The following is a 15,000-nucleotide window of genomic DNA, read 5'->3' as shown; positions in this document are numbered from 1 at the left end:
GCTGCAGATCCATCATGGGGTTGATGAGTTCAATGGTCTCGTCCCCGCTCCCCTCCTCCAAGTCACTGTCCCCCTCCGAATCACCCCCCCCCTCAGCCGACGCCCCCTCTCCCCCCGGGCCCTCCGCATAGCCGCAGGAGGAGGAGCTAGAGAGGCGTGGCAGTGTGAGGGCGGGACTACAGGGGAAGATGACCCGGTCCTCGTCGCCGGCGAAACACAGCTCCTCACTGTGGGACGGAGAGCTGATGCTGTCGATGCCAGAGTCCCGATTGGCCAGTTTGCCGTCCGTCTGCGGCTGGAGGAGGGACAAGTTGTCAGAGGGGATCCCTGATTGGCTCTCTGACTCCGCCTGCCCCCTTATCTCCACGGCGTCTGTGAGTTTCTCTGAGGCACTATAGCCGGACTCCATGGACAGGCGCTTGTCAGAGGCAGAGCACAACGCTCCTAGTTCACGTTCCTTATCATTATCCTCCTCCACGTCGTCCATCTCCCCGGCTTTCTCTCCCAGCACCACGCCGGCCAACACAGCCAGCCCCTGAGGTAGGTCATCCAGCTCCTGAGAGGAACCAGGGGCGCAGGCCACATGGAGACAGCCCAGAGGGAGCTCTGAGGCTGGGGGAGAGAAGGGGCCCCCTCCTGGTCCCGTCTCGAGGAGCCTGGGGGTGCAGGCCACATGAAGACAGCCCAGAGGGAGCTCTGAGGCTGGGGGAGAGAAGGGGCCCCCTCCTGGTCCCGTCTCGAGGACCCTGGGGGCGCAGGCCACATGGAGACAGCCCAGAGGGAGCTCTGAGGCTGGGGGAGAGAAGGGGCCCCCTCCTGGTCCCGTCTCGAGGACCCTGGGGGTGCAGAGACCCCCTCCCGTGATATCAGGCACCACAATGATCTGCTCCCTGTAGAGTGAACACAGATAAGACAGGAGAATGTTACATTGTGCACAGAGTTGAAAGTCTAAATAGTTAAAGCATTGTGTTATTCCTCCTCAGTCAGTAACATGTTGTATGTTGTGTTATTCCTCCTCAGTCAGTAACATGTTGTATGTTGTGTTATTCCTCCTCCTCAGTCAGTAACATGTTGTATGTTGTGTTATTCCTCCTCCTCAGTCAGTAACATGTTGTATGTTGTGTTATTCCTCCTCAGTCAGTAACATGTTGTATGTTGTGTTATTCCTCCTCAGTCAGTAACATGTTGTATGTTGTGTTATTCCTCCTCCTCAGTCAGTAACATGTTGTATGTTGTGTTATTCCTCCTCAGTCAGTAACATGTTGTATGTTGTGTTATTCCTCTTCCTCAGTCAGTAACATGTTGTATGTTGTGTTATTCCTCCTCAGTCAGTAACATGTTGTATGTTGTGTTATTCCTCCTCAGTCAGTAACATGTTGTATGTTGTGTTATTCCTCCTCCTCAGTCAGTAACATGTTGTATGTTGTGTTATTCCTCCTCAGTCAGTAACATGTTGTATGTTGTGTTATTCCTCCTCAGTCAGTAACATGTTGTATGTTGTGTTATTCGTCCTCCTCAGTCAGTAACATGTTGTATGTTGTGTTATTCCTCCTCAGTCAGTAACATGTTGTATGTTGTGTTATTCCTCCTCAGTCAGTAACATGTTGTATGTTGTGTTATTTCTCCTCAGTCAGTAACATGTTGTATGTTGTGTTATTCCTCCTCAGTCAGTAACATGTTGTATGTTGTGTTATTCCTCCTCAGTCAGTAACATGTTGTATGTTGTGTTATTCCTCCTCAGTCAGTAACATGTTGTATGTTGTGTTATTCCTCCTCCTCAGTCAGTAACATGTTGTATGTTGTGTTATTCCTCCTCAGTCAGTAACATGTTGTATGTTGTGTTATTCCTCCTCCTCAGTCAGTAACATGTTGTATGTTGTGTTATTCCTCCTCCTCAGTCAGTAACATGTTGTATGTTGTGTTATTCCTCCTCAGTCAGTAACATGTTGTATGTTGTGTTATTCCTCCCTCCTCAGTCAGTAACATGTTGTATGTTGTGTTATTCCTCCTCAGTCAGTAACATGTTGTATGTTGTGTTATTCCTCCTCCTCAGTAACATGTTGTATGTTGTGTTATTCCTCCTCAGTCAGTAACATGTTGTATGTTGTGTTATTCCTCCTCCTCAGTCAGTAACATGTTGTATGTTGTGTTATTCCTCCTCAGTCAGTAACATGTTGTATGTTGTGTTATTCCTCCTCCTCAGTAACATGTTGTATGTTGTGTTATTCCTCCTCAGTCAGTAACATGTTGTATGTTGTGTTATTCCTCCTCCTCAGTCAGTAACATGTTGTATGTTGTGTTATTCCTCCTCCTCAGTCAGTAACATGTTGTATGTTGTGTTATTCCTCCTCAGTCAGTAACATGTTGTATGTTGTGTTATTCCTCCTCAGTCAGTAACATGTTGTATGTTGTGTTATTCCTCCTCCTCAGTCAGTAACATGTTGTATGTTGTGTTATTCCTCCTCAGTCAGTAACATGTTGTATGTTGTGTTATTCCTCCTCCTCAGTCAGTAACATGTTGTATGTTGTGTTATTCCTCCTCCTCAGTCAGTAACATGTTGTATGTTGTGTTATTCCTCCTCAGTCAGTAACATGTTGTATGTTGTGTTATTCCTCCTCAGTCAGTAACATGTTGTATGTTGTGTTATTCCTCCTCAGTCAGTAACATGTTGTATGTTGTGTTATTCCTCCTCCTCAGTAACATGTTGTATGTTGTGTTATTCCTCCTCAGTCAGTAACATGTTGTATGTTGTGTTATTCCTCATCAGTCAGTAACATGTTGTATGTTGTGTTATTCCTCCTCCTCAGTCAGTAACATGTTGTATGTTGTGTTATTCCTCCTCCTCAGTCAGTAACATGTTGTATGTTGTGTTATTCCTCCTCCTCAGTCAGTAACATGTTGTATGTTGTGTTATTCCTCCTCCTCAGTCAGTAACATGTTGTATGTTGTGTTATTCCTCCTCCTCAGTCAGTAACATGTTGTATGTTGTGTTATTCCTCCTCAGTCAGTAACATGTTGTATGTTGTGTTATTCCTCCTCCTCAGTCAGTAACATGTTGTATGTTGTGTTATTCCTCCTCAGTCAGTAACATGTTGTATGTTGTGTTATTCCTCCTCAGTCAGTAACATGTTGTATGTTGTGTTATTCCTCCTCCTCAGTCAGTAACATGTTGTATGTTGTGTTATTCCTCCTCCTCAGTCAGTAACATGTTGTATGTTGTGTTATTCCTCCTCCTCAGTCAGTAACATGTTGTATGTTGTGTTATTCCTCCTCAGTCAGTAACATGTTGTATGTTGGGTTATTCCTCCTCCTCAGTCAGTAACATGTTGTATGTTGTGTTATTCCTCCTCAGTCAGTAACATGTTGTATGTTGTGTTATTCCTCCTCAGTCAGTAACATGTTGTATGTTGTGTTATTCCTCCTCCTCAGTCAGTAACATGTTGTATGTTGTGTTATTCCTCCTCCTCAGTCAGTAACATGTTGTATGTTGTGTTATTCCTCCTCAGTCAGTAACATGTTGTATGTTGTGTTATTCCTCCTCCTCAGTCAGTAACATGTTGTATGTTGTGTTATTCCTCCTCCTCAGTCAGTAACATGTTGTATGTTGTGTTATTCCTCCTCCTCAGTCAGTAACATGTTGTATGTTGTGTTATTCCTCCTCCTCAGTCAGTAACATGTTGTATGTTGTGTTATTCCTCCTCAGTCAGTAACATGTTGTATGTTGTGTTATTCCTCCTCAGTCAGTAACATGTTGTATGTTGTGTTATTCCTCCTCCTCAGTCAGTAACATGTTGTATGTTGTGTTATTCCTCCTCAGTCAGTAACATGTTGTATGTTGTGTTATTCCTCCTCCTCAGTCAGTAACATGTTGTATGTTGTGTTATTCCTCCTCCTCAGTCAGTAACATGTTGTATGTTGTGTTATTCCTCCTCAGTCAGTAACATGTTGTATGTTGTGTTATTCCTCCTCATTCAGTAACATGTTGTATGTTGTGTTATTCCTCCTCAGTCAGTAACATGTTGTATGTTGTGTTATTCCTCCTCAGTCAGTAACATGCGGTCCTCTGTAGCTCAATTGGTAGAGCGTGGCGCTTGTAACGCCAGGGTAGTGGGTTCGATCCCCGGGACCACCCATACGTAAAAATGTATGTACACATGACTGTAAGTCGCTTTGGATAAAAGCGTCTGCTAAATGGCATATTGTTGTATGTTGTGTTATTCCTCTCTCGCTCTGTCTCTCTCTGTCTGTCTGTCTCTCTCTCCCTCTCTCTGTCTGTCTTTTTATCTTCCTATCTATCGATCATGCTATCTTACCTCTCAAACTTCTCAATGAGGGAGAGCACACAGGTGGTGGGGGAGGAGCTTCCATCGGCGCGGGGGAGTGTCGGCGGTCGGCAGGGTCCTCCCCCTCTGCGGTCTGCAGGCAGAGGTCTGCAGGGTGGAGGAGGCGGGAGGGGCTTGTCCGGGACGCGGGGGCGGGGCTTAGCAGCACTAGCACTCTGCTGCAGATGAGGAGGCTTTGGGGGCACTGAGGAGGAATAACACAACATACAACATGTTACTGACTGAGGAGGAATAACACAACATACAGTGAGGGAAAAAAGTATTTGATCCCCTGCTGATTTTGTACGTTTGCCCACTGACAAAGACATGGTCAGTCTATAATTTTAATGGTAAGTTTATTTGAACAGTGAGAGACAGAATAACAACAACAAAATCCAGAAAAACACATGTCAAAAATGTTATAAATTGATTTGCATTTTAATGAGGGAAATAAGTATTTGACCCCTCTGCAAAACACGACTTAGTACTTGGTGGCAAAACCCTTGTTGGCAATCACAGAGGTCAGACGTTTCTTGTAGTTGGCCACCAGGTTTGCACACATCTCAGGAGGGATTTTGTTCCACTCCTCTTTGCAGATCTTCTCCAAGTCATTAAGGTTTCGACGGCTGACGTTTGGCAACTCAAACCTTCAGCTCCCTCCACAGATTTTCTATGGGATTAAGGTCTGGAGACTGGCTAGGCCACTCCAGGACCTTAATGTGCTTCTTCTTGAGCCACTCCTTTGTTGCCTAGGCCGTGTGTTTTGGGTCATTGTCATGCTGGAATACCCATCCACGACCCATTTTCAATGCCCTGGCTGAGGGAAGGAGGTTCTCACCCAAGATTTGACGATACATGGCCCCGTCCATCGTCCCTTTGATGCGGTGAAGTTGTCCTATCCCCTTAGCAGAAAAACACCCCCAAAGCATAATGTTTCCACCTCCACGTTTGACGGTGGGGATGGTGTTCTTGGGGTCATAGGCAGCATTCCTCCTCCTCCAAACACGGCGAGTTGAGTTGATGCCAAAGAGCTCGATTTTGGTCTCATCTGACCACAACACTTTCACCCAGTTCTCCTTTGAATCATTCAGATGTTCATTGGCAAACTTCAGACGGGCCTGTATATGTGCTTTCTTGTGCAGGGGGACCTTGCGGGCGCTGCAGGATTTCAGTCCTTCACGCCGTAGTGTGTTATCAATTGTTTTCTTGGTGACTATGGTCCCAGCTGCCTTGAGATCATTGACAAGATCCTCCCGTGTAGTTCTGGGCTGATTCCTCACCGTTCTCATGATCATTGCAACTCCACGAGGTAAGATCTTGCATGGAGCCCCAGGCCGAGGGAGATTGACAGTTATTTTGTGTTTCTTCCATTTGCGAATAATCACACCAACTGTTGTCACCTTCTCACCAAGCTGCTTGGCGATGGTCTTGTAGTCCATTCCAGCCTTGTGTAGGTCTACAATGTTGTCCCTGACATCCTTGGAGAGCTCTTTGGTCTTGGCCATGGTGAAGAGTTTGGAATCTGATTGATTGATTGCTTCTGTGGACAGGTGTCTTTTATACAGGTAACAAACTGAGATTAGGAGCACTCCCTTTAAGAGTGTGCTCCTAATCTCAGCTCGTTACCTGTATAAAAGACTCCTGGGAGCCAGAAATCTTTCTGATTGAGAGGGGGTCAAATACTTATTTCCCTCATTAAAATGCAAATCAATTCATAACATTTTTGACATGCGTTTTTCTGGATATTTTTGTTGTTATTCTGTCTCTCACTGTTCAAATAAACCTACCATTAAAATTATAGACTGATAATTTCTTTGTCAGTGGGCAAATGTACAAAATCAGCAGGGGATCAAATACTTTTTTCCCTCACTGTACAAGGTGTTGGTCATCTTCATATTTGACCTAATACTTATTTATTTAAACTACAGTAGTTACAGTGTTACATCACAGGTACAGAGCAATGTAATGTCTATTTATTGTCCTCCTTTGGTTACTCATTGTGAAACCAAGATTTTATAGTTTATATTGGTAAGGCAGCGACGGTACCTTGTGGTTTAGGACCAGGTAAGGGAGGGCGTGTCTTCACTTCTTGAAGAGTTCCACTCTCATGGTCTCCTCCATTACAGCCGTGTCCAGCGAGGTGCAGCAGGGGCACGGAGGGGTGCAGGCCCAGGGACCCGGAGGTTAGGGGTCCGGGGTCTGAGCTGAGGCGAGGGGTCCGGGTGTCTGAGTCATCGTCATGGGCCCCGAGGCAGGCACCGTGAGCACCAGGATCCAGAGACAGGCTCTTAGTCATCAGCCGAGGACTGGAAGAGGACGGGCCTGGGGGGTGGGGGGGAACAGATAGGTCAGTCAAGGTTATATAACAACTCAGAAGCATTTCAGATCCAGCTGGTGGTCTGTCTCAAACCTCCTGTTTGCTTTTGAAGCAGCACTTCTTCTGTCACACCAAGGTAAGAATTAAACATGGGAGTTGTAACGAACAGTGTTAGAGAGAGGTGTGTGATTTATCACTGTGATTAATGACTGCTTTTCTTTCATTCCACAGTCAATGGTTCAATGCCCAAAGTGCCTAGAGGCCAGAGAGAATAGAATAGACTGACTGGGCTAATGAGAAAATGATGACGCCACAGGCAGATAGATGCAATCTGTTTCAGTTCGCTCTGCTGGACACTAATCTTTAATTGGTCAATGTGCTGCAGTGTTAATGCTTATGCAACACCACTAAGGTCATCGGTTCTATTTCCGAAAGGGATCGAATAAGAATGTGTCCACTCGCTGCACTGTAAGTCTGTTTGGATAAAGGTGTCTGCTAAGTGCCATATATTTCCCACAATTAGCAAAACCTTACACTCAAGGAGCAAAACACCGGCCTAGATTTGCACAACTGTAAGCACATTGTCAGCTTCACACTTTTCTACAAAACATTACACACAGTGATTTGCAAAACACTAAAAACACACTTGTGTGCATTTGACACAGAAATGTATCATGATGTCATTTCCTTGCAATTTCAAAGCAAAGGCTTTCAAATGAACACACCCATGAACCAATCTGTTAAACACAGCCACCAGGTGTGCACACACACTGCCGCTTAATTGTAGACACACCAATCAGGTTTAAGCACTATAAAAAGGCAACAGGTAAGTTCACCTGTCTTCAAAAACAATGGACAGTGTCAGAGGAAGAGGAAGAGGAAGAGGAAGAGGGAGAGGGAGAGGGAGAGGAAGACCTGGAGGAGGGGTAGGACATGCACAAAGAAGAAGACAACCAAATCTGTGTAACGATATTCGTGCTACAATTGTGGACCATGTAATAAACCGCGGACTAACACTGAGGGGGGCTGGACTGAGAGTACAGCCTAACCTCAGCAGGTACACGCTGGCATCAATAGTTCGGACATTTCGTCAAGAGCGAGAAACTTACTGCATGTACTATATCAACAGTTTTTGGTATCTATTCCTGTATCCTTTTACAGTAAGCTACATATATTTTGTTTGGCCAACATAGGATTGAACGTTGAGAACACCAAGGAGGGAGGGGCCCCATATTCACACAGGAGAGAGAGAGAGAGAGAGAGAGAGAGAGATCATAAACCTCGTTTTGGCCAATAATGCAATCAGACTTAGAGAAATTCAAGCCCATATTGTCAAATGATCACCGAATTTTCAATAATGTCCAACAGGTCTCTCTGTCAACAATAGCCCGTTTCCTTAAAAAAACATCAAGTTCTGATGAAACAACTGTATAAAGTGCCATTTGAAAGAAATTCAGACAGGGTGAAAGTCCTGCGGCGTGAATATGTGGTGGTACGTTTTGTTCACTGACTGTAGTATTGTGTACTGTATAGCAGACCTGCAGTAAATTGATCTACACAACGTGATCTTTTGCTGTATTCATCAACACCCACAATTTACAGTTCAATACCTTCCACCACACTCCCCCCTTTCTAAACCCCATCGAGGAGTTCTTCTCAGCATGGCGGTGGAAGGTTTATGATCTCCGGCCCCGTGTCCAGATGGCCCTCATTCAAGCTATGGTGGAAGCATGTGATCAAATTGAAGCAGCATCCATACAAGGGTGGATTCGTCGCTCCAAAAGATTCTTCCCACGTTGCCTTGCAAATGAAAATATAGCCTGTGATGTTGACGAGGCCCTGTGGCCAGATCCAGATCGGCGGAGAGATGTTTAGGTTATTTTTCTTTTTTATTCGGTACTGAACTGCATATGTAATTTATGTTACAGTATTACTGTAAGCTTACAGCACAATGGTACGTTCAGTAATACTGTACGAAAACACTTTTATCTCCATTAATATATGGCACCTGGCAGACACTTTTATCTCCATTAATATATGGCAGCTGGCAGACACTTTTATCTCCATTAATATATGGCACCTGGCAGACACTTTTATCTCCATTAATATATGGCACCTGGCAGACACTTTTAAGTGCCATATATTAATGGAGATGGTTAAGTAAACCACACTTGTTGTGTTGATGAGTAACTTTGCCTGAAACCTGCAGACTTGTGTTAGCTGCCTAAAGCTAGTACATGGGCATTAGCTCAGCGTGCTAACACAGTCTTGTGAGATGCAGGACAGTAACTGCTATGGGGAAGACCATGTAGAATGATGTTAATGGAGCACTGCATGTACAGTATGTACGGGACCAATAGTCTGGGCAGATCGGAGTTCTGTTGCTGTTGATGTCTGAAAACCAGGAAGTATCCCCGCTGTGTACGATGACGTCATATTGCTGACTGTGCCTTTAAAACGCCTGTCTCAGTGTGTGTGTGTGTGTGTGTGTGTGTGTGTGTGTGTGTGTGTGTGTGTGTGTGTGTGTGTGTGTGTGGATATGACTCTGAGTCTATTCCCTACATAGTGCACTAACGTTGAGCAGAGCCCTATGGAGGGCTACATAAAGTAGTGCACTACATAGGGAATAGGGTGCCATTCCAGATGCACTCAGTCTCTCTCTCTGTGTTTACTAGTGTTATTATAGGCAGAGTAGAGTGTGTGTGTGTGTGTGTGTGTGTGTGTGTTTGTGTGTGTGTGTGTGTTTGTGTGCGTGTGCGCTTGAGTGACCTGCCATGCAAAATGCAGGATGACCTGCCGATGAGGCATGGTTGTTGTTTTCTACGCCCCTGGGGAACAGTGCAGTAAGAGGATAACAAATGACTTGATGGACAGAAGAAAATGTTTTACTGTTGACAGACACATGAGAGAACACTACTCAACGGGTGATCGACCCGCTTTGGCATAATGTATGTAAACTCATACGTTTACTGAAGACGACATAAAGATAGTGTGAGGGGAAAAAAACTACTGAAAGAATGGATGTCTTATAGGCTCAAACGGCCATTTCAACAGCCTGACCTTCCCACCTAATTGACAATGCAAAGGATTCCAGCTAGCACATAACATTCTGAGAACCGTATATATTTATTTGAGCTTGGTGAGAGCGTGGTTGTCCTATGGATATTTTGCATACAACCTTCCCACAACTTCCTGGGAATGGAGCAGGATAGTTGCTTGGCTTTGGAACATTCTCAGCACATTTTAAAGAACTTGACAAAAAAATAAAAATAAAAAACTATATTTTCTTGGTATTTCATGACTTTAATAGAACGTTTCCTTTCCTAAAGCAAGAACATGGTTACATTTCATTTCTATTTTTGGTAATGTTCTAAGAAACGTTCTCTAACTGGTTTAACATTGGGAATGTTCTCAAATAGTTCAGAGAACGTTAAGAAACGTCGTTCTTCTGTGGGAATGTCAGTACTTCAGCGTAACGTTTCCTACAGGTTACCTCGTGGTTCTATTTAAAGTCATGTTCTCAAATTGTTCCGAGAACGTGAAGAAAACGTTCCATTAAAAAAACACAAGAAAACGTTTGTTACGTTCAGAGAACATTCTAATAATGTTATTTAAAAACATGTACATTCCTTTCTCAGCATCAACAAAACTCTATCTTGTGTGTTCTTAAGTGTGTTCAGGTGTGTTGGCCGCGCCCACTAATTAACCACACCTGGTCTTAATGAGTTCTTGTTTCCTTTGAAATGGGGTATGTTTGAATAGACTAAAATGAACAGCTCTGTATGCATAAAAAAAACATGGCATGCTAGCTCCATCCTGGTGGTACAGTGAACTAATTCCATGGATTAATTCCACCCTCCAAGCTCATCATTAAGCTTGAGGCTCTGGGTCTGAACCCCGCCCTGTGCAACTGCGTCCTGGACTTCCTGACGGGCCGCCCCCAGGTGGTGAAGGTAGGAAACAACATTTCCACTTCGCTGATTCTCAACACTGGGGCCCCACAAAGGTGCGTGCTCAGCCCCCTCCTCTCCTCCCTGTTCACCCATTACTGCGTGGCCACGTACGCCTCCAACTCAATCATCAAGTTTGCAGACGACACAATAGTAGTAGGCTTGATTACCAACAATGACGAGACCGCCTACAGGGAGGAGGTGAGGGCTCTGGGAGTGTGGTGCCAGGAAAATAACCTCTCACTCAACATCAACAAAACAAAGGAGATGATCGTGGACTTCAGGAAACAGCAGAGGGTGCACCCCCCTATCCACATTGATGGGACCGCAGTGGAGAAGGTGGAAAGCTTCAAGTTCCTTGGCGTACACATCACTGACAAACTGAAATGGTCCACCCACGCAGACAGTGTTGTGAAGAAGGCGCAACAGAGCCTCTTCAACCTCAGGAGGCTGAAGAAATTTGTCTTGGCACCTAAAACCCTCACAAACTTTTACAGATGCACAATTGAGAGCATTCTGTAGGGGTGTATCACCGCCTGGTACGGCAACTGCACCGCCCGCAACCGCAGGGCTCTCCAGAGGGTCGTACGGTCTGCTGAACGCATTACTGGGGGCAAACTACCCACCCTCCAAGACACCTACAGCACCCGATGTCACAGGAAGGCCAAAAACATCATCAAGGACTTCAACCACCCGAGCCACTGCCTGTTCAACCCGCTATCATCCAGAAGGCGAGGTCAGTACAGGTGCAGCAAAGCTGGGACCGAGAGAATGAAAAACAGCTTCTATCTCAAGGCCATCAGACTGTTAAATAGCCATCACTAGCACATTAGAGGCTGCTGCTGCCTATTGAAATCACTGGCCACTTTAAGAAATGGAACACTAGTCACTTTAATAATGTTTCCATATCTTGCACTACTCATCTCATATGTATATACTGCATTCTATTCTATAATATTCTACTGTATCTTAGTCCATGCCGCTCTGTCATTGCTTGTCCATATATGTATATATTCTTAAATTCCATTCCTTACTAGATTTGTGTGTATTGGGTATACAGTTGAAGTCGGAAGTTTACATACACCTTAGCCAAATACATTTAAACTCAGTTTTTCACAATTCCTGACATTTAATCCTAGTAAAAATTCCCTGTTTTAGGTCAGTTTATTTTAAGAATGTGAAATGTCAGAATAATAGTAGTTTGTGATGAGGTGTGAATGACGGAGTCAGGCGCAGGAGGTAAAACATCGAAATCCAGAGTTTATTCAGTGTACATGACTAAAGCGCAGCAAGAGTCAAAACGAAACTAGCACAAGGGAAAAATCCACCTTGGCTACATACAAGGAAAGAGTAGCTCAACCGAGCTACTCACTCTCACAATGAACAATCACTCACAAAGGCCAAGGGGGGCAGAGGGAACACTTATACACAGACTAATGAGGGAATGAGTACCAGGTGTGTGTGATTGACAAGACAAGACAAATGGAGTGATGATAAATGGAGCGGTAGTGGCTAGTAAGACGGTGACGACGAACGCCGAAACCTGCCCGAGCAAGGAGGAGGGGCAGCCTCGGCTGAATTCGTGACAAGTAGAGATTTCAACTTTTATTTATTTCATCACATTCCCAGTGGTGTCGGAAGTTTTACATATACTCAATTAGTATTTGGTAGCATTGCCTTTAAATTGTTTAACTTGGGTCAAACGTTTCGGGTAGCCTTCCACAAGCTTCCCACAATAAGTTGGGAGAATTTTGGCCCATTCCCCCTGACAGAGCTGATGTAACTGAGTCAGGTTTGTAGGCCTCCTTGCTCGCACACATTTTTTCAGTTCTGCCCACAAATTGTCTATAGGATTGAGGTCAGGGCTTTGTGATGGCCACTCCAATACCTTGACTTTGTTGTCCTTAAGCCATTTTGCCACAACTTTGGAAGTATGCTTGGGGTCATTGTCCATTTGGAAGACCCATTTGCGACCAAGCTTTAACTTCCTGACTGATGTCTTGAGATGTTGCTTCAATATATCCACATAATTTTCCTTCCTCATGATGCCATCTATTTTGTGAAGTGCACCAGTCCCTCCTGCAGCAAAGCACCCCCACAGCATGATGCTGCCACCCCCGTGCTTCAAGGTTGGGATGGTGTTCTTCGGCTTGCAAGTTACCTTTTTCCTCCGAACTTAACGATGGTCATTATGGCCAAACAGTTCTATTTTTGTTTCATCAGACCAGAGGACATTTCTCCAAAAGTACGATCTTTGTCCCCATGTGCAGTTGCAAACCGTAGTCTGGCTTTTTTATGGCGGTTTTGGAGCAGTGGCTTCTTCCTTGCTGAGCGGCCTTTCAGGTTATGTCGATATAGGACTTGTTTTACTGTGGATATAGATACTTTTGTACCCATTTCCTCCAGCATCTTCACAAGGTCCTTTGCTGTTGTTCTGGGATTGATTTGCACTTTTCGCACCAAAGCACGTTAATCTCTAGGAGACAGAACGCGTCTCCTTCCTGAGCGGTTTGACGGCTGCGTGGTCCCATGGGGTTTATACTTGTGTACTATTGTTTGTACAGAAGAACGTGGTACCTTCAGGCATTTGGAAATTGCTCCCAAGGATGAACCAGACTTGTGGAGGTCTACAAAAAAAATTTCTGAGGTCTTGGCTGATTTCTTTTGATTTTCCCATGATGTCAAGCAAAGAGGCACTGAGTTTGAAGGTAGGCCTTGAAATACATCCACAGGTACAGTCAACTTAGTGTATGTAAACTTCTGACCCACTGGAGTTGTGATACAGTGAATTATAAGTGAAATAATCTGTCTGTAAACAGTTGTTGGAAAAATTACTTGTGTCATGCACAAAGTAGATGTCCTAACCGACTTGCCAAAAGTATAGTTTGTTAAAAAGAAATTTGTGGAGTGGTTGAAAAACGAGTTTTAATGACTCCAAACTAAGTGTATGTAAACTTCCGACATCAACTGTATGTTGTGAAATTGTTAGATATTACTTGTTAGATATTACTGCACTGTCGGAGCTAGAAGCACAAGCATTTCGCTACACCCGCAATAACATCTGCTAAACACGTGTATGTGACAAATAACATTTGATTTGATTTGGATAAACAACAGAAGATTATAGTTTCGAATCTCACTAATGCCGTGTCACAATAAAATTAATGGGTTTGCATGATTAAAGGAAATGAATTGACATGTGACCTGTGCATGGAGCTAAAGAAAAAAGATAACAAAAAATCTAGCAGTGTTATTAAAAGTATTATTGAAACATTCAGTGAACATTTTAAAGAAGTTATTCAAAAAACCTCAAAATAACCTATAATTTCTGTTCTCAGAGCATTAATAAAACCTCAGAGGAAATCTTTAATGGACCCAGAATTCCCAGAGTTCCCAGAGTTCCCAGAACAGGCGAAATATTCACTTCTGTTCTAAGAACGTTGAGGTTGGGCGCTACAGTGTATCTAGATTTTCATATAATCTCTCGTCGGGATTTACCATATTACCGGCTTAGTACAAGGGGGCGCTAGAAATGCAAAAGAAGCCCATTGGGTGTCCATTACTAGAATGCTAACAAAATTAACACAAGCAATATCGAATTTCCATAGCGGCTGCTAGCTAAATATGCTAACGAGCGCAAACAAAAATAAGCGAATTGCAAAGACAGCCAATCCAACTCATAAATGTATACGTATATAGGTAGGAGCTACTGAATGTCATTTTTGGTTAGTTTGGTCTTTCACAAGCGAATGTGAACGAGAGACGTTGTGGAAATGAACAAAGTTTTGAGGCATGTTTGTCTGAAAGAAGAACAGTACTGGCTCTGAAGCAGCACGTGTATACACTGTGTCTGTGTGGAGTCTGGAATCGCTATGGCAACAGGCCTTCCTGCTAGGAGAAGAGGGGGGAGGAGCAGACGGGCCAAGAACAGAGAGGGGGGGACAGATAACTCACCCAAAGAGCTTTGACTTCTCAAACACAGCAGAAAGCTAACACAATATGATGCCCCGTCTCCTTATTAATTCAGCCACTTACTTAGATAACTAGCGAGTTCAACCAAATACACATATAGTCTCACCAGCTGCCGCTGTCTCCCGTTGTGCTGTTTACAAACAAACACGTAACTGGCTCAACTGTTCTGGGGGACTACGGTAACTTTCATAATGTCAAATAATGTGACAGGTGAAATGAGGAACGCGCTTCGTTCCCAGAACTTCCAAGCAACCAAATGTGCTAGCTGGGGATGAGGCTGAGAAAATGTGACCACTGTAAAACTCAAGACAGAACAATATGGAAGGAGGCTTTCTAGTCAGTTGGTGGCACCGAGAGAGGGGGAGCGAGAGAGAGAGAGAGAGAAAGAGAGAGAGGGGGGGTGGGGGGAGAGCGAGAGAGAGAGAGAAAGAAAGAGAG

At 44.3% G+C, this 15,000-nt stretch overlaps 1 protein-coding gene across 1 annotated transcript in view; it reads right to left on the bottom strand.

The window, feature by feature from the left end:
* The window catches only part of LOC121546180 (FYVE, RhoGEF and PH domain-containing protein 1-like), a 187,385-nt gene that overhangs the window by 66,251 nt on the left and 106,134 nt on the right, over positions 1–15,000 (bottom strand). The window contains exons 2-4 of the mRNA XM_041857247.2: positions 6,370–6,645; positions 4,315–4,528; positions 1–890 (exon numbers count right to left, since the gene is read on the bottom strand). The exon at positions 1–890 is cut by the window's left edge and continues 47 nt beyond it. Coding sequence (XP_041713181.2) covers positions 1–890; positions 4,315–4,528; positions 6,370–6,645 — 1,380 coding nt within the window. The remainder of the gene's footprint in view (positions 891–4,314; positions 4,529–6,369; positions 6,646–15,000) is intronic.

This window comes from Coregonus clupeaformis, chromosome 30 (genome assembly GCF_020615455.1).
Source record: "Coregonus clupeaformis isolate EN_2021a chromosome 30, ASM2061545v1, whole genome shotgun sequence".
Taxonomy (NCBI): Eukaryota; Metazoa; Chordata; class Actinopteri; order Salmoniformes; family Salmonidae; genus Coregonus; species Coregonus clupeaformis.
Note: the sequence above shows the minus strand (reverse complement) of the source record. Positions and strands in the feature narration are given on the sequence as shown.